This window comes from Helianthus annuus, chromosome 8, assembly GCF_002127325.2.
Source record: "Helianthus annuus cultivar XRQ/B chromosome 8, HanXRQr2.0-SUNRISE, whole genome shotgun sequence".
In the NCBI taxonomy this organism is placed as follows: Eukaryota; Viridiplantae; Streptophyta; class Magnoliopsida; order Asterales; family Asteraceae; genus Helianthus; species Helianthus annuus.
Window position 1 is genome coordinate 3,357,255 of NC_035440.2, and position 23,928 is coordinate 3,381,182.

The following is a 23,928-nucleotide window of genomic DNA, read 5'->3' on the forward strand; positions in this document are numbered from 1 at the left end:
AAATAAATAAGTACATATTCTAAGTAGATGGAAACATATTCATTCCTCTAAAATTTAGGAAAGTGTAAATTTGAACTAACTGAGATTCCTATGAAGATGTTTAAGCATGGTATTTTTTAAAGGGAAAGGAATATATGTTTGAAGTCTTGAATTGTTCATATCAAAACATATCTATTACACAAAAGGAAAAAGAAAAGAAGATGTTTTCTGTTTTATGTTTTCTTATTTTTTTATTTTTTATTTTTTATTTTTTATTTTTTATTTTTTATTTTATATACCCTTAAAGTTTTTTCTTTTAAAAAATTTAAAATCTGTTCTCTGTTACTAAACAGAGGTTTAGTGTAAGTGATACCAAAATAAGATAAACACTAATTAATCTTGGAAGAAAAGAAATTAATACAAGAATTTATGTGTTTCACAGGAATATGGATTTACATCCAAGACCGTATTAAAGATTTCATTATTTTTGTATTAATGTGTTATTAGTTTACATTATATATAGCATTATGTAGGGAAGATTAATCCTATATTGTTGCTAATTTGTCAAGTTATTTGTTTTTTCAAATTGCTTATAAACCGACTTGTAAAATCAGGCCTAAAATCCATCCAAGCCAAACTGTATCATTCTATTTTTTCCTCTTCTCGTCCTAGTTTCCGCCCGCTCGGTTGGGAGTGGGTCCTATTACTACAATCTCGGTATTCCGTGATGTGGCCGCTATCACATTCCTACAACAAAAGTCATACTTCACAACTTAACAAACCTAGCAACTAATTTTTTTCCATTAAAACTATTTTCTTCTTAAAAATTTTTAGTTGATTTAGCACTTGAATAAAGATATATATATGCAACTATATATCAAGTTACATATTTGACACGTATGAGTATTCAATCCCTCTTAATTCACTCTACCAAGATTCAAATGGAATTTGGAGTAGTATACCTTTGTTTCTTTATCATCTTTTTTCCTTTTGCTTTTTTTTCTTTTGTACAATACACGTAAATTGTTCAACTATAATATTTCAATTATTTTTTCTTTTGCTTTTTTGCTTTTTTTTCTTTTATACTGTTCAAATTTAATATTCCAGTTATTTTTTCTTTTTCTTTTTCTTTTTTTCTTTTTTCTTTTGTACAACACACATAAATTATTCAAATATAATATTCCAATTATTACTTAGAAGTAAAGAAAAAGACGTGATGGCCATTTTACAACTTTGCATTTTTCTAATTTTCTTACACGCAATTTTTTTACTAGACAGGTGGATATAATAATGTCGGATATTTTAGTGTAATTAGGATGAATTTGGCGACTAAAGTGAATTTAATATGGTTAAATTACTTTTCGAGTCACTGTGTTTTAGTGGTTTTAACTACTTAATCCAAAATCAAAAAGTTTAACGCCCTTAGTTTCTAACCGCTCATTTTATAACGTTTTGAGTCCAATTTTTAACACTTGTACTTTTGATTTTGGACTCAAGTGGTTAAACCCATTAAAACACAGGAACTCAAAGCGTTATAAAATGAGCGGTTAGGGACTCAAAGTGTCAAACCTTTTAATTTTGGGCTAAAGTGGTTAAAACCACTAAAACATAGAGACTCAAAAAGTAATTTACTCATTTAATACACATCAAACAAGTTAGGTGATGCACGAGTGCACGCTTGTATGAGTTGTTATAATTCTTAGTGTTCGGACGAAGCCCCTAATGGGTATTCCAAGGGGGCAACAACGGGGGTTCGAGGGCAGCACCCCCGGGTAGCAGGGTCCAAGGGGCGGCATCCACTGGAGGGCCAAGGGGAAGAGTCCCTGGCTCGAGTCAAAACAGAAGTTTAATGCACCTTTTAAGGCATTAAAAGAAGACAACTGGGCGCACGTGTCATCCATTAGAGACACCAACCTTTTGGTTTTATCATTTCTCTCTCCTACAAAATTATGGATTTTTTTAATTAAAGATAGTTATTATATCATTAAACAAATGAATTTATTTATAATATTTTTAAATAAACTTATATGTTTTACTTATAAAAGATTCACCAAGTTCAAAAGTTATGTTTCTTTAAATATTAAAAAAAATAAAAAATAATGATGATAGTTGTTTTAATGAGTGTTTCTAAAAATTTTCAAATATTTAATGTGATTGGATGGTAAAAATACTACATGTTAAATAAAAAAAAAGGTGGCACTAAAAAGTTCAATGTTAATATCCAGTTAAATAAATAATGATTTAAAAATTAACTTAACAAAATTTATAACCGTCACTTCAATATTACATTTTTAAATACATATCTTGACTACTATATGTTGACAAATTACATTATATTATATTATACTAGTATAATATACAGGTTTATTTTATCATGCAATGCATATTTTTTTAAAAGAAAAAATTATTATTAGTTATATAACGTTACATTTATCAATCCGTGTAATAGACGAGATTGTAACCTAGTTTTTTATAAGGGTAAATTACACTTTTCGTCCTTTATGTATGTATTGGATTGCAATAGATATCTTTTAACTTCAATAATTACAGTCACAGTCCTTTTTTTGTTAAGAGCATTACATCCTTGGTCCTTTAGCACTAACCCAGTTAAAACTATTAGTTAAGTCTAATCATGTGTAAGGCACATGAGGGCATTTCAGTCATTTTATTTAAAAGTATATTTATAAATAAAAAAAACAACTTCAAATAAACAAAAAATAAAAACTTGTCCTCCACATCTTTTTCTGTTTCTAGAATCATCAAAATTTCTACCTCTTCTTCATTTCATTTGATGCAAGTTTTGAATACACGACCAACAACCTACCAAATTTCTTCATTAAATTGAGGATTCAAAACCTAATCAAATTCACCCAATTTTTTTCATTAAATTTCAACTCCCATCATGAATACCCTCATAATAAACCCACCAAATATATAAACGTCATCTATGGAGAAACCCACCTGGTACCAACAGAGGCTCAGGAGGTCCTGGTGCGACGTCGCCGGATCCGCAAGAACTCGTGGACTGCTCAGTATTTTCCAAGCTTGAGTCCATCACCATCATCGCCGCTGTGCAGGAGAAGATAGAGATAGAGAGATACGGGTTGTGGCGATAGACGACGCTTCAGATCTGGTGACCTCTCCTCACTCATCTTTCTCTCTCAGCCTGCCTCTAGATGGTAGGTAGTTGGTTGTGCATAGATGTAGGTCGTGAGTGGTGGTAAAATCGGGTTACAGTGGTGGCGGCGGGGGTGGTGGGTTTAGAGAGAGAAAGGGATGATACAGAGAGCTGGGTTTATGTTTGGTTTGTTTTATTGTTTAACTAGTGCTAATACCCGCGAATTTCGCGGTGTTGAGAAATGATATGTTTTTTTTTTTTGAAAATAATACGATTATACTGATCATAAAGAAACTGTATGCATGAACGTACTATTGAAATTTGAAGTTGATACGATTTGATTTTCTGGTTATAATGGCAATCTGAATTTAAAATAAATAAAATAACAAACGCATTGTACCGGAAACGTATATAAAGGGTGATCGAAAAGTTATTGTAAGGTAATTGTTTTTTCGGATTTTAAATAAAAAGTGAAAGCCTATTACTATAGCACTTATGCTTGCTTGAGTTTCGTAACCAATAACTTGGAATTCGCTTTCGACCAGTTGAAGAAACAATCGTCACCTAAGGAAATATGTTCAGCTTCAATTATATCATGCCACCCAACAACACCGTACCTATGTTAGATAAAATATGAAAAAAAATGTTACTAATTCATATACAAATACAGTGAAAGTTAAATAATAATATATAATAAATAAGATAATAAATTGATTGACAAACCTTATTTGACCATCAATATTGTGTGTACGAAGATTCTTAACCCAAGTATTTCCTTTAACAACTTTGATGTTTACTTCAGAAAACTCATTTAAACCACTTATGTCAGTAATCAATTTGGGAAGGATCTACATTTTGTAAGCACATTACAAATATGTTAATGTTATTAAATGAAAAAAAACTAAAAATAAAAAAAAATTAAACATAAAAAAGCATAGTAGAATACCAATTCAGTAGATACTGTCATTGCAAAAAAAGGATAGTTAGGATCGTCACTAACTTGTCGATAACCTTCAACATTGGTAATATGTTCATATTCTTGCTCAATCAAAGGAGTGTTGTTTAACAAAACTTGACGACCGTGCTTATTGAATATGGTAATATTAAAATCTTTCACGTCGTTTATTTTAAAACACAAAATATCGCCTGGATTTAACCTGAGATCTTCAATAAATTTAAACCAACCATCAGCAAAACAATAATTTGGACCAATCTTTCTAATACGGACTTCCCATTTATGAATCTCGGATACGTTAAGTATAACCTTGTTATCCGGTAAAGGATAATCAAAATGTTCTGAAAGAAAAGTATCTGGTATAACCTGTAAAGAAATTAATTATTATAAAATGTATGAGTATTATGTTTTACATAAATCGAGAAAAAAACAATATAAATCTATAATAAAAGTACGTACCATTGGAGTTTGTAAAGGATTTTGAATAATTTTACAAAACGGTTTCCCCCACTCTTGATTTGGATCATGACAGAAAAGCTTGAACTTAAAAGTACGATCACCAAGATAGTTGAAAATAATAAAGAAATATCCATGGCCAAAGTAATTTAAAACCTCAGACCATCCATCAGTGAAGTAGAATACATCTTCTATTAATTGGATGCGAACACGCCATGAATGCTTTTCATCAAATTTAAGGCTAACAGTTGAGGATTGTAACTTATTCGTCCATATAAATCTACTCATACATATAGGTATAGCCTGAAAACCAAAAAAAAATATATGAAAAATTTCTTTAGAATAAATATCAAACATCAAACAATACTAATAAATAGTTTATAAAAACAATAATGAAAGTTATGTACCTGTTGAAGGGATAGTGGATCAAGTAGAGTTATGATGAATACGGACCATGACGATACATATTCACCCGAACACGACAGTTGAGGAAGAATACTAACAATCGAATACTAATAGCAACACATAGAATGATATCAGCATGTATTTATATGAGAAAATTGGAAATAAAATTTAAGAAACTATAGAATCAACAATTCTTATAACTATTTATGTAAATAATTAATAAACTCAATATTGTACAAAAATATATAAATTAATGTAATTATTGTAAATGTGTTTTAAAAATAGCAAAAGATTTACAAAATATTGCTAGTAATAAAAATTTAACATAATAAAAGGTTTTCCGAAATATTAGTACTAATTAGTGAATATATATTTTTGTATGATATTCAAATACATAATGGGTAAAATAAAAAACATTAGTTTAATATTATTACATAAATAACGGATATATGTTAAAAATAAAAATCGATACTTAAATTAAAAATAAAATATAAATTATAATCATCACATATCATATCAAAGACTAAAGATGCTGCAACACTCCATCACCTTCAATCAAGAATCACTTGGCTCAAGAAACATAAACCGACGGTGAAGAAGAAATTTGGTAAAGTAAGTTTACCTCCATTATTTCCGATCATTTTATCGGAAATCTCCTCTTTGATTCACACACTTATTATCATCTGAGTTGAACGCCAATTTCCGGGTTAAGTGACTTCACCGAAGTATTTCCGGCGATTGTTTACGGTTTACACATGAAATCAGGTTTTTCAGTTTTATGAAATTAAATGTTGTGTATCTTATATGTATCTAAAATAAATTAGATCGTATTGCATGTTTTAAAAATATATAATTTCTGTTAATAACATGATTTGGTTGATATATTTAGTGCATCTTATTGTGATAGTAAAAAATTCTTGATTGACATTGTATTTTGGATCATTGATTAGGTTATAACATTAAAAAAGTTGAATAACAATGTTATTTATTGTGTACCTTATGTTATCTAAAACGGATTACATTTAATTGTTTGTCTTTGAAAGTATAAAATTTAGGTTACTATACTTATTTGGTTGATATAGTTTGTGAATGTAATTGTGAAAAAAATTATGGTTAGATGATGAGATAACAGTTGCTTTGTTATTGTTTATATGTATATTGTATATTGTATTATTGTATATTGTAAACAAATATATACATCATTGTTTACAGGTATATAAAGATGAGTTCCTCATGCATAACTGTGTTAGATGATGATTACTCGATGAAACTGGTATGTTACAATTGTTAGAAAATAAAATAACTCTAATTTGTGTTAGATAATATCTTTAACATAAATTTAACAACAGGTACTGCTAATTGAGTTTGTTAAGAGTGTATACGGTGATTATTGGCAAAGAACTAAAGTAATGATACATCATCAAAGTGAAAGAAGTTGGACAGCTTATTTGAGAAGTATAAGCGGGGAATCGGTTATAACTGATGGTTGGAAAAATGTCGTAAGGGATCTTCAGTTGAAAAAACAGACATTGTTGCGCTTAAGGATATTGAAAGATAAAGATATTCACATTGATTGTTTCGTCAACAACATATGTGGTGAATCTTTCGTAACAGTAAACCGTTACGGCATTTTAAAGATAATAGTAAGTATACATTAATATATTAATCTGTTTTTCTTTATAGTTGTAAAATAAATGATATACATATATATTTGAGAGTAAAATGCTACTAAACTTTTCAGGTGATTCCCGAAGCTTATGTTACAAAATGTTACTCTCACACGCCAGTCAACGATTATTATAACATATGTGCAGTAGGTCAGATTTGGAAAGTTGAGACGGAGAAAATAAATGATAATTATGTTTTTACGAAAGGTTGTCCGAAACTATTTGATGATCTTGGGATAGAAGATGATGATATAATGTTGTTGACGAATACGGAAAGCAAAAAATTTGAGATAAAGATTTATCGTCGAGGAATTGAAGTTGTTTTGAATAAAAAAGAAGAAAGTGATGATGAGTCTCTGATGGAGATAGCTAAAGACACATACTACAAAACCGTCAACTTTGTAAGTATTATCAACTTAAAGTATAACAGTTTAGTAATAATTACGTCTCTTTTGCTAATATCTTATTGTATAACAGAGCTTCGGTGATGATGATGATGACTCCACAGATGAGATGATTTCTGAGGTAATAACCTTATATTTATGTAGATTAAAACACATTACAATCAGATGTTGTAATTTTATTAAATATGATACACAGATTCATGAAATTAGTAAAAAACAGGAAGTGATTAAGAACATTGCTGGAAAAGAAAACTCAAAGGTAGAATTTGAAATGGAAAAGGTCTCAACACGTAGAGGAAAACATGTAGAGGCATATTGTCTTAATAGGTTTTTTTGTTTTATCTTAATAGGTTACGAAGAAAGGTAAACATGTAGAGGCATATTGTCATGCGGAGGTCAGTAAGGAGCTGATATGCAGGACAGAATTTGAAATGGAAAAGGTCTCAACAGATGGAGAGATAACTCGGAAACGGATGGTACGTTTATCATAAATAAACAATATGTAGTGATCAACATTTATTATTAACTTAGATTTAATTCTAAAGATAATGTATGTGTTCAAAAAAAAGGTAAAGGAAAAAAGAAAGAGGGATGATCATGGATTAAAGATAGCGGAGGTTGAAGGAAAAGTTGTTGCAAAAACAACTACTGTTGAGAAAATTGGAAAGTATGATTTCACAATGAAAGGAGAAAACCGCATGGTATGTATTTTTGACATAAAAATCATAGACTGAAATATTTTAACATGAATATGGCTGAATGAGTTCTTAAATACGGATTTGCATGCAGAGAATGCCTGCTAATGTTGTAAGAGCAGCCGGATTCCGAAATAAATCTCATAAGTTAAACGTGAGGAACATGAAGGGAAAAACAATCAAAATGAATGTTAGGCGCCAAAAGAATGGAAATGCTGTAAGGTATGCAATCGAAGGTTGGCCGATGTTCATGAAGGAGAATGGACTTTGTTTGGGTGATAGACTGCATTTCACATTTGTAAGTTCATCAAATCTCCTGATCTTATCAAATGTGGATGGGGTTAATGCATGTTAACAGGTAATCTAATGATGAAGGTGTTTGTGTTGAACAAATGATAACTGTTTTGTGATCATGTTATTTGGTTTACTCTTTTTTGGACAAAGTTTCTATGGTTATGATGTTTTATTTTGTTAGTAGGTAGTTTATGGTTAAAGACAACTACTATTATATAATCTAACAAAGTACCATACATTTGAATGTAATTAACAGTTGGTATCATGCATAAGTACTTGTTGGTTTTCAATGTTTAAATATATCTATTTACAAACTAACTTGTGTTTGTTTATATGTGGTTAAGATTATTTTTATAAGTTGTATGTGATATATATTACAAATGAAATGTATAAAAAAATATAAAGTAAAATGGAAATATAAATCTCGGAGTAAAGGAATAAATAATATGACAGTTGGATATTAATATTAAAATAATGAAACTTCGAATCAAAACTATAAATTTGAGAATATCTCTTTGTATACAACATTTGTAGTCTTATTAGTAACGTTTCCCTCAACATCTAATATTAACATCCTTAAACCATCCATGCTTTTGACTCTTGAAACTGCAACATATAGTTGTCCGTGAGTGAAAACAGGCTGCTTTAGAAACAAACCAACCTTAGATAACGACTGTCCCTGACTTTTATTTATCGTCATTGCAAAACACACAGCTATCGGGAATTGCCTTCTTTGAAGCTTGAAAGGTATTCGTTTGTCAGAGGGGGAAAGATTGATCCTTGGTATAAAAGTTCTAGTACCAATATTATTACCAGAAATCACTTTGGCTTCAATAATCCGATCACCAAGTTTTACGACTTGTAATCTTGTACCATTGCACAGACCGTTTTTCTGATCAAGGTTACGTAACAGCATGATAGGAACACCAACTTTTAAAACCAATTTATGATTCGGCATTCCTGAAACCTTAAGACCATTTAGAACATCGGGGGGTAAACATTGTGTCGAATATGGTCAGTTACATTCTCAGATTGGCAGATGGAATCTGAACTTAGATACTCTTTATGATCACCAGGAAACATTGCTAATAAGGTATCATTTATCTCGTGAACAACGTCGTTCTTAGGAGCAAGTATGGCTCTTTCCTGAAAATAATTTGGATCATTGAACGATTCAAGTATCGACGGATACACAAAGTTGATCAGATTACCAATAGGGTTAGTGGACTCAGTAATCAACAGTTCTTGAGGTATATCAATAAGAGCTTCTCCGTCGTTGCGACCACCAAGTTTTCCCTCGCCAATATCCAAAAGCCATTTAGCAAACTCTTTTGTCTTGTCAATATCACCATGATTCATGCCAACAGTAAGCCTCATGTTTTTTGTTAGCCTTAGTAACTTGCATTTATTCCATATATATGACGAACTCAGGGAAGCATTCACGATATCCTGTCTAGAGCCATTAGGAACAACAGGAAGAATCTGTCTAAAGTCACCACCAAATACAATTACCTTTCCTCCAAATGGTAAAGCTTCGCTATTTGAACAATCAGGCATCAATATATCTTTTAAGGTTCTATCCAATGCTTCAAAGGCATGTTTATGAATCATAGGAGCCTCATCCCATATAATAAGTTGTGTTTTTTTTAAAAGACACGCAAGTTCAGATCCAGGCTTCATGCGGCAAAGAGAATCCTCATTTAGATTCAGAGGGATGGAAAATCGAGAATGGGCTGTTCGACCTCCAGAAAGTAGCAAAGAAGCTATACCGCTTGAAGTAACATTTAAAACAATTTCAGACTTACTTCGAATTGCTGCCGACAATGTCTTCCAAAGAAAGGTCTTACCGGTGCCACCATATCCGTAAACAAAAAAGACACCACCTTTGTTTGTTCTAACAGATTCCATAATCTGATCAAAAACATTACGTTGCTCATCTGTTAAAAGTAGTAACATATTATTCAACTCATCTTCCATGGTATTTTGGAAGTAAGATAACTCCTCGTTGATCAATCGATTGTTAGACGAAGAAATAGACTCATCATCAGGATAAGGCATATTTGAATAGTTCCTCAGAGATGAATTATTACGAAGTAAGAACTTCTCAATCTCTAACAACGCCAAATTCTTTATTTCTTCGTCAGAATAATTTAAACCTGCAAACAAAATTGAAGATGTATTTAATAATACAATAATTCGTACTGTCGAATATTAAAGTATATTTTGGTAAATATACATAAATGAACTTGAAGGGTAAATAACAAAAAAAATTTTGTACAAATGAAGTTTTTTTTATTTCATTCAAATAAAAAAATTATCAACAAAAAAAATTTAATTTAATAAATATATTAATTGAATATTAGATAACATGCAAAAATTAAAAAAAAGACATACCATCAACATTCAAATGTTTTTCTTGTCTATATAAAATGTCATCCGATAAATACGTCCATGTTTTCTCCCATACAAAATCAGGTCTAGACAAACTACCAGACATCAGCATTGTTCCAAATAACGTCCGTAGATAAGTAGCACTTCCATACAAATTAGCTTCTTTGATAGCTTCAATGTACTCGTTATCATCGTCCAAAAGCCCTAGCGCATAGCATGCGTCCCTGAAAGTTGGATACAAAGTACCATTTACAGTACGAATATCTTCAAAAGATTTTGGTCCCTTTACTTTGTTCAATAATATTCTGAGGTAGTATGCTTCACCAGCTGAAGGAAACACCGAATGAATCCTACCGATTGAAGGATGTCGTTTCCTTATATCCCAACTGCGAGTTCTTAATTTAAAAACATACTTTGATGGAAACTCAACATAAGTAAGATTACGTGCCTCAGGTAATTTTTCGTTACACTTCATCCAAGATAAGAACATAGTAGAAGCAACAGATGGTTTGTTAAGAACCTCGTCAATGTCATCGTCTGCGCCATATACTACGTTTTGCTGACCAGGTAAATGGAACGGCAATCGAATAACTGCGGGATATCGATAATGAATATCATATGAAAAGATCCTCCAAACAGATTCGCATGCAGAAATATACCGGCAATCGTAATACTTTTCTATCTCATCGACTACAGGTTCCTGCTCATCCTGATTTCCACTTTCAACAACTCTAAGAGTAGTTCTATCTGGGCCTTTGTTAATGTACTTGAACAAATATTTGATAGAACCAACTTGATTGCACCATTCAACGTTAATATGCGCCTGGTATCTTTTTAACAAAACTTTACTATATGGAACAACATATCTATTGTCTACGTTCACACGTGATTTAACAACAGATAGGCCAGAATCCCTTCGACGATAAACTGGAAATCCTTTTTTATCCAAACATGTTTCGTTAACAAATTTCTTAGGAAACTTCTTGGAACACTTACGATCGATCATGCAAGGACAATTCATATTGAGAGGACCACACGGACCATGAATCATGTAGTCTGCCACAAGTTTATATAACTCTGGATCCTCGGCTATGTCTGGAATTTCGGCAGAAATGATTGGATCTAGTTGGTCAACAGATAGAATCTTGCTGTCAGAATGCATGAATACACATATGTGTGCATGAGGAAGTCCGCGTTTTTGAAACTCAACAGTATAGACAACTACAGAGTACAACAACAAACATATAATAAATTAGAACAAAAAAGTAACTTATATTATCAACATTAAATATAGATTAATAATAATAATACTAATAAAAAAAACGTAACGTTATTTAAAAATAGTAGCCTTTAGATGTTATCGTATAAATAAACATACCAGAATTAACTCTACCGAGCAACTTGCCTTCTTTCAATTCTTTTGTTATGGCATCTAGTTTTATCTTGAAAATTCGACACAAAATGTCTGGTCTATCTTCAGGCCTTATCGTTGTATCTTTTAAAAACCTTTGCACCTCCGGCCATTTTGGATTACACGTAATAGTGATGAAAAAATCTGGATACCCAAACCATTTGCACAAAGACATTGCATCTAAGTAATTTTGCATCATATATCGAGAACCGCCAGTGAAGGAAGATGGAATAAAGATACGTGTTCCAATTTTTGACATATCTTTTTTTTCCAGCATTACTTGCATTCTGAATATTCTGAACAGTTTCTGACCTCAAATGAGTTTGTTGTCGCCGTATGTAAAACAACCTTTCACTCTCAATCATAGTGTAAGCATCAACAACAAAGTGTTGGAAAAGTCTTTTTGCATTATGAATCAAAGAAAACTTATCGACACGATCTTGTAGTCTATAAGCAAAGAACTCACGCATAGTACACATTGGACGTTTGCTGTTCGTGTCTGGATTGAGACCTCTATGAAGAATGTCAACCCTGTACATATCTTCTCCGTATGGAAATAAAAGAGGGTATTGTAGAGAAAGATAAGAAGGATGTAATTCACTTATGCGCTCAATCCGACCAGATCTTGTTTTCACTACTATATCACGATTCTCAACAGCTTGAGTCAGATCTCCAATAACTAATGCAGCAACTTCAGAAGCTTCAGGAAGGTTATATGTCCTACCATCTTTGGATCTTTTACCAATTAGACAAAGCTTCAAGTCGATGTAAGGGTTTTCGTTTAAACAATTTCTAGCTTGTCGATAAATTTTAACCAAAGCGTTGTTAGTGTCTAACATAAGTGTAAGTTCCTCAATGATCTGAACATCAAAAGTTGACTCAGTTATTGTAAAAGAAGTGTTTGAGCCCCTATAAAAGTAACAAAATGTATGGATTAATAGCGATTATATATGTATTACTAACATTAATATCATATAAAATAAATCGACAATTATAGGTAATTATAAACACTATGAAATTAATACATACCCAACTGCATTTTGTCGATTAAATATTTCATTATCTGTGTCGTATATATACAACTGGCTGAATTTTGGCTCCTTTCCATCATCAGGTAATAGACTCCCAATAGTATGATAATTTTGACCACTTAATCGAAAGACATAAGGTGCATTTCCACGGTTGATAGTTTTGTCAATCCTTCCTCCCATAGATGTAAATGAGAACATAGAATTATAACGACGAATGTTTTTTAAAAAGAATTTGCTCTTCGCACTGACGCCAACATATAGATCTTTCAAAATTTCAGGAGGCTGCTTAAAATCAGGTAACAAAACTTTGCCGTATGAACAGCAAAGGAAATAGTTAGGTTTATTTCGCTTTTGTTCTCCCCTATCCGCCTCTGCTTTCCATAGCTTTGCGCTACACGTTCGACACACGATAATCTGGTCACCATGATCCAAGTAGTCTGTACATTTGTTTATTTCAGTTAAAAGATTAATGTTATTAAAAATAATAAATCTATGTTGTTAAAAAACAATATGAAAATAAATAATTGAAGCAGTATTAAATAAAAGAGGATTAACTATACCTTTTGAAACACCTTTTAAATGTTGATCAATGATATCAGCAACCTCATTATCATCATCTGTTGTCAAATCAATAATAGGTATAGGTGTTAAGTTTCGTCGTTTTCTTACTAATTTCCGCTTTCCTGATGACATTCTTATCAATGGTGAAGGTTCGTCTGATGCTATAACAGTATTTGGTGGAATTGTAGACGATGAAGAAGGTATCATGACTGATGCTGAGTTGCTTGTAATGTTTCTTGGAATACCACTGGAAGATGCAATGTTTCCTATAAAAATTATTATAACAAATGATATAAAATCATATAATAAAAAACGTACTTAAAAAAATATATAATTTCGTTAACTATATATTAAAAAGCTTGATAATAATATTGGTAACTAAAATAAAATTAATGTACATAAATGACATGAATTAGTAAAATTTGAGAGATATAAAGTTGTTATGGTTTATAAAACACTTGATGATATAAGAAAAAACACTTTATTACATAATATGTTAAAAACAACATTACTCACGCCTTACCTGAATTGAATTTAGATGAACCGGAAGAGACATTGATACTTGAGAGGACGCTAAAAGATGATCTATTCAACGTAAAAGTAGTGTTCGGACTAATATTCTCTTTATTTGGCGTATAAGAAGTTAGTGACGATTGAGTCTGTGTTGAATTTTTATTCAATCTTTTGCTATTCAAGTATATACGTCTAGCCTTCCTTCTGTTTGCAGCCTCATCCTTGTCTACATCACGTATAGAAACTGAAATGACATATACATTAGTTAAATTTATATAAATATAAATTTTGTAATAAAGTAAGTAGTATAGATTTGAAAATACCATTGGAAATATCATGTGAAGGATTTGTTGAAAAAGGAAGATTCGTATTATGAGTTTCCGAATATGATATACCAGAGGAAAAATTGATGTTTATACCAGGCCTACATAATGATCTGTTATACACGGTAGATGTGGTTGAAGTTACATTTTCTTTATTATTATGAGTTGAATAATTTAGTGTGGATTGAGTCTGCGATGAGGTTGTATTGAATCTTTTACTGTTGGAATATATTCTTCTAGCTTTTGTTCTTTGGACAGCTTCAGGTTTGTCAATGTTGCTGCATGTATCAACTGAGATGATATATGAATTAGTAAAACAATGAAATGAACTGAAACGATAATTGAATTAATAATATCTCAAAAAAAAAATTATAGAACATACCGTTAGATATATCAGACAAAGGAGTTCCTGAAGTAACATTTATGTTACGTAAATCGGGACTTGATGCGGATGAACCTTTACGAATGTGAGACATTTTCTAAAATGCAAACTGTAATTAGTTGTCATATATTGTTGGACATAAGTTTATATATAATATATATAATAAATAATATAAATAATATATATATATAAAGATAGATAAAGTAAATGTATAATGAGGATAGAACACGTACCTTATATCACATGAAACCGGTAAGCATAATAGAACACTATTTCATACTTTGTCAAATTCGATGATGATGTTCTTTGTTGTGAGAAGAAATGAGGTACATATAAATAAGAATACATGAGAGTGTATTCAAGTAGTGAAAAGGAAATAACCTTAAATATGGATATAAATTTAATTGATAGTAATTAAGAAATAATGCATTATGGTGTACCCTAAATTTAAGAAATCTACATTATAGGTAATTAGCCGTTTTTTAAATAACTTATTAGTTGGATCATAAATACATATGGAATGTAGCAAAATCACATATCCGATAGGTATGCTTTCTATAATTAGCACACATGACCATATTTAAACAAAATATTTTTTAGTAACTAATAGTGGACACCATAAAGTGATGTAAAAAATATACTTAAAAAAATCTTATTTGTTTTTTCTACAGATTGTAAAATTTCGATAGTTGTTATCATAATAAATGTTCAAAGACAAATGATTTGTTATAATAAAAACCACATACAAAATACGCATATACTATTAATTAGTGTTAACTGAAATGTAAAAAAAAAGACATAAACAATAATTATTAGAAAAAAAACAGGTACATTAAAATGACAATTATTACTCGATACCAAATATCACAACTTTCGAAATTCAAAACATGTATTGTCCGGAAGAAATAGTGTTAACGAAATAAAAAAAACAGGTACATTAAAATAAAAATTATTACTCGAAACCAAATATCACAACTTTGGAAATTCAAAACATGTATTGTCCGTACCATCAAATAAAAACCATAAATCCAAACCACGAATTCAAACAATCAATTGTTTTAGACGACATCAACAAAAACCAACTTCTCAAAAGTCACCAAATATCTTAATGTTATGAAAACTTGAAAACTATTTCTCAACTTTAGGAATTAAGAGTTTCCTCTTCTCCGCACTGTTGAAATCCTGAACCTCTCCAGTCTTTTGGATCTTCGTTGCAGATGTGTGAGAATCTTCTTCAACATCGTAGACTTGAACCAAGTTTCGCTTCACTTCATCCTTAGCTAACATGGAATCAGGAGTATCAGTGAGATCCAATGAAACAGGTGAAACGGTGCTCGCCATGTTAGACACAGGAGTAGTGTTTTCGATTCTTTTGGAAGCAGAGTTCTAACAAAAGACAAATGTAACAGGTTACAATTGCATATTGTGACAACTCGAACCCGTGACCTTGATCGTCGAGAAACGAGTATTTTATTATTATTATTATTATTATCATTATTTACTTATTGACATAATAACCGTTTACTAATAACTCAAACCAAATTTTACCCAGATACGCGCATATATATTTACGGTTATAATTAATCGTTAATAAAAACGAACCGTTTGTTTAGACATGACACACATAACACTCGTGGGCTAGTCCACCTGGGCCAAGCCTAACCTATCCTCTAAAACCCTAGCCTATAAAAACATACTAATACCCTTTCATCCCTCATTTAACTCAAAACCCTGACACACACACAAACAAAGACATCCGCCTCCTCTCTAAGGTCCGGCCGTCGGAGCTGTTTTCCGGTGAGAGTCCGGCGACACGTTTCTGGCCACGCACAACCCCCCCCCCCCCTAAATCCCTCTCTCCTTCGTTTACTTCTCACCCACACCCACATGTCTCCACCTCTGCACTTATGGTCAGCCACCACCGTGGTGGCGGCGGCGGCGAGATCAAGGAGACATAGAGAGCGCCACCGAAAGAGAAGAGATGGACCTGTGGCTTTCCGTCATCGTCATCAACAACAGCCGTACTGACGACGGCGGCGATTGAATTCGGTGATGACCGGCGAAGCCACAACAGCAGCGGCGGTGGTGCGACGGCGCTGGGATATGACGAATGCAGAAGTGGCGGCATTAGAGGGACGATTGTGGAAACTCCGGCTTCGATTTGAGCCCCGACAGAAGCTTCGATTACACGACAGAGAAGAGGATGGTGAGCTCGGTTTGGGGTCTCGATCCAAGAAGAAGACATCAGCCCTCGCTCATCTTCACTCGCACAAAACTCGTCTGATAGTATGTGCTCATCCTGAATTTTCTTACATACCGAGATTCTTGTTAATTGCTTTGGTATTTGGTAATCATCGGCTGTATATAATAGTGATAGTATTGTATTTTGCAAACAATCCGATTAGGACTTCTGTTGGTGTGTTGTCCATATTTGAATAATGATAGGCTCACGGATTGCTTAAACAATCCTAAACCAGGATCAGTCGTAATGATATAAAGCTGTATAATGTTTGGTAATTGTTGAGTAATGGTGAAAATAATATGGTTCTGTTATATATGATTCAAAAGGATAAATAAATGCTAACTGGTTGATAATGATACATGAAGATATGATGGGTTGACTTAGAGATTGTATGTTGCAAAAGATGTGTTCTTGTTGTTTAATCCATGGTCCGTTTAAAAAGGGATGATTAGGAAATGTTGTTTGATTTGTGAAAAACATGAAATTGCTTCTGTCAAATGAATAAATGTGTTTAAAGAGATGTTACCGTGAAGCATGTGTTTGCTATTGGTCTTATGAAACACGATTTAGTAACACTTCTAAAAATGATAGTTTTTATAATAATGGTAATTGTTTAAGACCCATTTAATAAAAATGTTAATAATAAAGGTTCATTTTTGTTGATGAAAAAGTGAATGAATCTAATTCTTGTTTGTAATATTTACATTATAAAAAAAATTAACGGAAATACTATTTGAATAAATGGAAAAGTCGCACACCCAACGCCGTATCACTTAATCTACATAAGGTACAACTTGGTATTGCATGACCGCACACATGAGGAGGCCGCACACTCCAATGTGTCGCACGCCCTCATGTGTGCCGCAGAGTCCCTTATGGGTCGTACCTGGTGTTGGGATTAGCTTAACGGGCCACACACTGAAATAGTCCAAATCCTTTAATAGTCGCACACTCATCACTGTTCTATGATTATCTTGTGTTAACTGTTATATATGGAATTTTTGTGTATTCATGCATGAATAAAGTGTTATACAATAGTTGATACTGGTACACTACTTGATGAATGTGTGTTAGATACGTGTAACTAATACGTGATTATTTGTATACCGTCCTAACAAGTGGTAACCATAATAGGGTGTGGTTGACCAACTTAGGACAAACGCTTTATCTACCGAGCAAAGCAAAGGTGAGTTCACTACATTCGAGCATGTGTCCCAGTGGTTGGGGACAGTCAGTGGGTATCCCATAGGGGGATAAGTCTTTGGGTAAAAACGGGTATATTGGTTAATATTCTCACCTATCATCTTTTGTAAGTCCCTCATCGGGTATTAGTTAGTAGCGCTACTTAGGTTTGGCACCCTCACACCGCTCCTGTAGAGGACGGAGGTGAACTAATGACCCAGTCTGGCCCAGTACTAGATAGGAGTACGTGGGAAGGGCAGTCGTGTATTTCAGGAGCCGTCATTGTTCGGAATTGAGATATTAACAATATTACTTGCATTGGTTATTGAACTGTTTTACATTCAACTGGTAACAAACGTTTTCTTAAACTGTGGACTCGCCAGCTTTGTCTGATACACTTGTTACATGCTCGCAGGTTATAGGTATGTGTGGATGTGGAACTTGCCGTCTGGGAAGCTGGAGTGGTCATGGGTCAAGATACAAGGAAAATAAGAGACGAGTCTAATGGATATTATACATATGGTTTATGAAACACTTAACTAATGATTTATGCTTCCGCTGAATACAATGATTTGAAATTACTGTTTGTAACACTTTATATTAATGAATGAACGTTTTATCTAAAATGTTGGATGGGTTCAATGTGATTGGTGGCTAGATCATGATACGTCACACGCCTCGCAGGGGTTTCCGCTTGGGGTATTTTTGGGGGGTGTGACAGTTTGGTATCAGAGCCACTGGTTATAGGGAACTTGGTTTTAAAACGTGTTTATAAAACCAGACTATAACCAAACAGATCCGAAATCGACCATGACACTCAGCTACAGACTGCAAGGTTCGTCTCTCGTTTACTCATTATACAGGATAACTAGTGAACACTTTCATATGATATTGTATGTGATTGCACGTTTAGCCCAACAATATGAATTCACGTATTACTTGCATGTGTTTAGTGATTGATAGTGTGGTGTTACTCTAGATATTCGTGACCCCTGTTTTGTGACATTATTTGTTTGACATTTGAGTTTGAGAAACCATTTGACATGAGTTAGGATGAACTGAGATGAGCATGCAAATCACAATATTATTGTGGGTGCACACATAATAATAATGTGGGGTGCATGAGAGTCCCAGTAAGGCCTAACAAGTGAAAAAGGGTTCTACTCTGTTCTTTCATCAATGTGAAACGCAACAAGCCTATAGGAGTCATAGCAGTGATTGTTTCTTACTTGAACGTGACTTTTTCACTTCTCTCTGAATCCTTTCGAATCTCGATGCTATCAAGTATTACTTGAACACCCACCTGAACGTCTAGCGAACTGTGTAGAATGTTAGGTGCTTATACGCGCGTCCCTGGGTTGGATGTTGCAGCGTCAACGATTGGTCTGTACCACTCTCATTCCTCTTTGTTTGCGGGAATTCAATGTACTGACGTCTTAGACCCTGAAGTGCGATCACTTCTGCAACGCTCTGGAAACATACTGTGTATTACTCAGTCAACTTGCAAGAACGATGGACAAGAGGATGAGCGTAACAACCTTAGTGTTAGAACGACCTTGGTTACTGGCAACGGACACCAGCGGGCTGACTTCAACCGAATCCTAAACCCTAGTCAGCGATTTATGGGAGTCAGATCCTACGGATTGACCGGGACATAAACAATGACAATTGACCATGGTATGGAATGTGTAACTGCCCGCACTATGAGTAGCGCCTCAGGACGTGACACGGAAATGTGACAAGATGGACCCTGTTGGTGAAAGATTGTAGGGATCCGTTTCAAGCAACGGTGTTAGAGGCAACAGTCGCGACGCCATCAAGGTATTCGTAATCGTAGGCTACCGTATGGAAACAAGGGTGACTTCGACAAGGATTGACTGTTATTAAGTCAAAATGTCAATAACCAAGTGAACGATGACAGTATTGAGAATCCATGTGATCGTAACAACACTGGTAGTGGTGCTTGTGGAAGGGCATTTAGGATTGGCGTGAGCGACGCCATGCATAATAGCAACATGGTAGCTTGTATGGGTAATTAATCGCTTCGTCCCTGTCCCGCTTAACCCTGATGTTTCTTGAAACCGAACCTGTTGTGGAATTGGCTGGTGGCAAGTCAATTGGAACCTCATATGCTCTATGGGATGCAAACTCGACCTTGTGGGACAAATGACCGACAACGACCTTCTTCTGTTATTCTTGATAGGTGTACCCTGTGAGGAGACAATCCTACGTAACCCATGCCTTCGTGGAGGATTGTTATCTGATTTTAACACGCCAGAGTGGAACAACGGTTAGCGTCATTTCAGTAAGGAAAGCCAGGAGTGTCTACGGAAGGATTACCCCGCAACGTTAACGCTCGATACTGATTTCAAGGCTAAGGAAAGGAGGATCAAGGATCCACCAATTATTCGTGATTCCTCCCTAAGTGTTACCAGAAGAACTATCAGGTTTACCTTCGCATCATCAGGTGGAATATCAGAAAGGTATCATGTCAAAAGCAGCCCTTGTTGCTAGCATTCCTTATTGTCCTACACCAGGAAGTTTGCAGGAGTTGCCTGATCAACTTCAGGAACTATTGGACATGAGTTTTATCGGATCTAGTTTTTCTCTTTGGGGATCCCCGGTTATACCAGTAAAGATAAGCCTTTTTCGTATATGTACCGATTATCGAGAACGTAACAAGATGACAGTCAGGAACCGCTTGTCTCGACCATGTATTGGCCACCTGTCGACCAGTTGCAGGGAACAAGCTTCCATTCGGGGATTTGCTAGCAAACGGACTATCATCAGATGGAAGTCCAAGAGGAGAATGCTCTTAGAACAACACGTCGAACACAATGCAGCCATTTCAACTTTGTACACCATGATCATTGAGTTGATCAACACACCAGCAGCTTCAGGGAATCACATGAATCGACCGTATTTGTTGACGACGTTCTGAATCCTGACCAGGAGAAAGGAACACCATGGGTGGCATATGTATCCTATTTCAGCACTTCTATGGGAGGAGCCATTACGCGCAAAGTCTTGTTAAATGTCACATCTAGATTCGAGAGATGCAACAACTCTTTGGTTTCGCTAGATACTATCGCAGCTTACCCACAGGATTTTCGAAGGTCACACGACTTAAATCTCTTCGGCACATCAGGGTGCTGTGTTCATGAAAGACAAAACAGGAGGACGTCATTTCAGCTTTTGAATTCCAACTCTGCAATGCACCGAGCATCGTCTTCACCCGAGGGAACGGGTGATTTAGCAGAGTCCCAGTTACACACCGACGCAACACGAGAGAGTGATGACTTGCGTGATGGAGTTACAAAGAGGAACTGCATGACACACAACTGGCGGTGAAAACCGTGGCCTTGGGATTTTAGATGGAGGCATTACTTGGACGGTACCAAATACGTTATTTAGACCGATCACAAGGGCCTCCCGTGTACCTTGACTTCGACAGAACTACTAAATCAGTTAATGGCATCGCTGGAGGGAACTTTAGGATGATTGTAATATGAAACTTGAACATGCACGAGCTTTGCAGCTCACTATCGACTCTAACTTACCTGATCAGACTCGCTCTATTCAAACTGAAGAACTGAAGGAAGAGGATTTTCAAGTTGAATCCATGTGGGGCATGGGTAAGTAACTCCAAATGAAGGATGGCATCGGTTGAGTAGTGATGGAATCACCTGACTAAAACCGAACGTTTTCTCGTGATCAAGGAAACTAACAAGTTTTCAATATCTTGCAAACAACTAATTGGAGGAAGCAGCTGCTAGGCACAGGGCGCCGATTCCCATCGTCTCTAAATATGACTTACGTTTCACGTCCGATTTGGGGCAAGGCATGCATAAATCCTTCGGCTCACGATCGTGCATGAGCACTACTTAACACCCATGAACGAATGGTCAAACCGAACAAACTACTGAAGACATGCTTTAGGCATGTTTGCTACCGATTTTGTCCACGGCTGGAAACAACACCTACTTCGTTACAGTTGATGGAACTCAACCTTATGTGAAACAACCGTACACTAGTCCTGGTTACTCAGGACGTGCAACCATTATTAAGAGTGTTTTAGTGGTTGTTTGGCTACAATTCTAGTTCGTGTCGTCGACACAAGACTTTTTATACAACGCGCACTCTAAAGTGAGTTAACAACTCTCGCTAAAGGCGTATGTCCATAGTTTGGGACAACACGCTATTTCCCCGGTTTTGGAAATACATACGGTACCCCTAGCATGAGGCTACACACGCGTCTTTAGAAAAGTACATATTCCTGGATTGGAATACCACTATCCCTGGATTGGGACTGCTTTACATTTCCGAATTAGAGTACTACTATCCCCGGATTGGGGAGGCATACTTTTAAACATATTGGTTTAATTCCGATAAACTCAACTTTATCACTTCATCGAGGAACCGGTTGAGACCAAACAACCCCCCCCCAAGTGTTGTAAGTTACCTATAGATCGAGTTCATTGGAACTCACTCCAAGCCATCGTTCTATAACAATTTTCGGGACGAAAATTCTTTCAACTAGGGGATGATGTAACACTCGACGTTCACAATGTAAACACAAACCCTGTTAACTTAGATATTCACTTGGACATCTCGTTTAAGTCCAAGAAAACCAAGTGTCTCGAAAATTTCACAAAACACTCACGGAATCGTATTACAAGTGAATAATTAATTGCGTGAAATTCTATGCAATGTGAAGTGAGTATGGACTATGTGAATCTTTGTGTTATGAGAAAATTACCTGAACTTGCATGCTACATGACTTTATGAGCTATGTGATTTGCATGTTTGTTTTGTGAACTTTCGTGTAACTACGTGTAAACAGTAAGGTTGTTAACGAATCCATAAATAAGAGCGTATTGTATATCCTAGCTTAAATTTCGAGGACGAAATTTCTATAGCATGGGGAGAATGTGACAACTCGAACCCGTGACCTTGATCGTCGAGAAACGAGTATTTTATTATTATTATTATTATTATCATTATTTACTTATTGACATAATAACCGTTTACTAATAACTCAAACCAAATTTTACCCAGATACGCGCATATATATTTACGGTTATAATTAATCGTTAATAAAAACGAACCGTTTGTTTAGACATGACACACATAACACTCGTGGGCTAGTCCACCTGGGCCAAGCCTAACCTATCCTCTAAAACCCTAGCCTATAAAAACATACTAATACCCTTTCATCCCTCATTTAACTCAAAACCCTGACACACACACAAACAAAGACATCCGCCTCCTCTCTAAGGTCCGGCCGTCGGAGCTGTTTTCCGGTGAGAGTCCGGCGACACGTTTCTGGCCACGCACAACCCCCCCCCCCCTAAATCCCTCTCTCCTTCGTTTACTTCTCACCCACACCCACATGTCTCCACCTCTGCACTTATGGTCAGCCACCACCGTGGTGGCGGCGGCGGCGAGATCAAGGAGAGATAGAGAGCGCCACCGAAAGAGAAGAGATGGACCTGTGGCTTTCCGTCATCGTCATCAACAACAGCCGTACTGACGACGGCGGCGATTGAATTCGGTGATGACCGGCGAAGCCACAACAGCAGCGGCGGTGGTGCGACGGCGCTGGGATATGACGAATGCAGAAGTGGCGGCATTAGAGGGACGATTGTGGAAACTCCGGCTTCGATTTGAGCCCCGACAGAAGCTTCGATTACACGACAGAGAAGAGGATGGTGAGCTCGGTTTGGGGTCTCGATCCAAGAAGAAGACATCAGCCCTCGCTCATCTTCACTCGCACAAAACTCGTCTGATAGTATGTGCTCATCCTGAATTTTCTTACATACCGAGATTCTTGTTAATTGCTTTGGTATTTGGTAATCATCGGCTGTATATAATAGTGATAGTTTTGTATTTTGCAAACAATCCGATTAGGACTTCTGT

The 23,928-nt window shown here is 34.9% G+C and overlaps 1 protein-coding gene across 1 annotated transcript; it reads right to left on the reverse strand.

Moving 5' to 3' along the window:
* Positions 1 to 8,466: 8,466 nt before the first annotated feature.
* LOC110869424 lies at positions 8,467 to 14,679 on the reverse strand. Its single transcript, XM_035976777.1, has 10 exons — positions 14,586 to 14,679; positions 14,300 to 14,494; positions 13,891 to 14,124; positions 13,367 to 13,633; positions 12,805 to 13,243; positions 12,056 to 12,684; positions 11,743 to 11,919; positions 10,368 to 11,585; positions 8,997 to 10,129; positions 8,467 to 8,865 (listed from the first exon to the last, which is right to left on the reverse strand). The coding sequence occupies exons 1-10, from the start codon at positions 14,677 to 14,679 to the stop codon at positions 8,467 to 8,469; spliced, it is 4,785 nt and encodes a 1,594-aa protein (XP_035832670.1).
* Between the last annotated feature and the right edge of the window lie 9,249 nt (positions 14,680 to 23,928).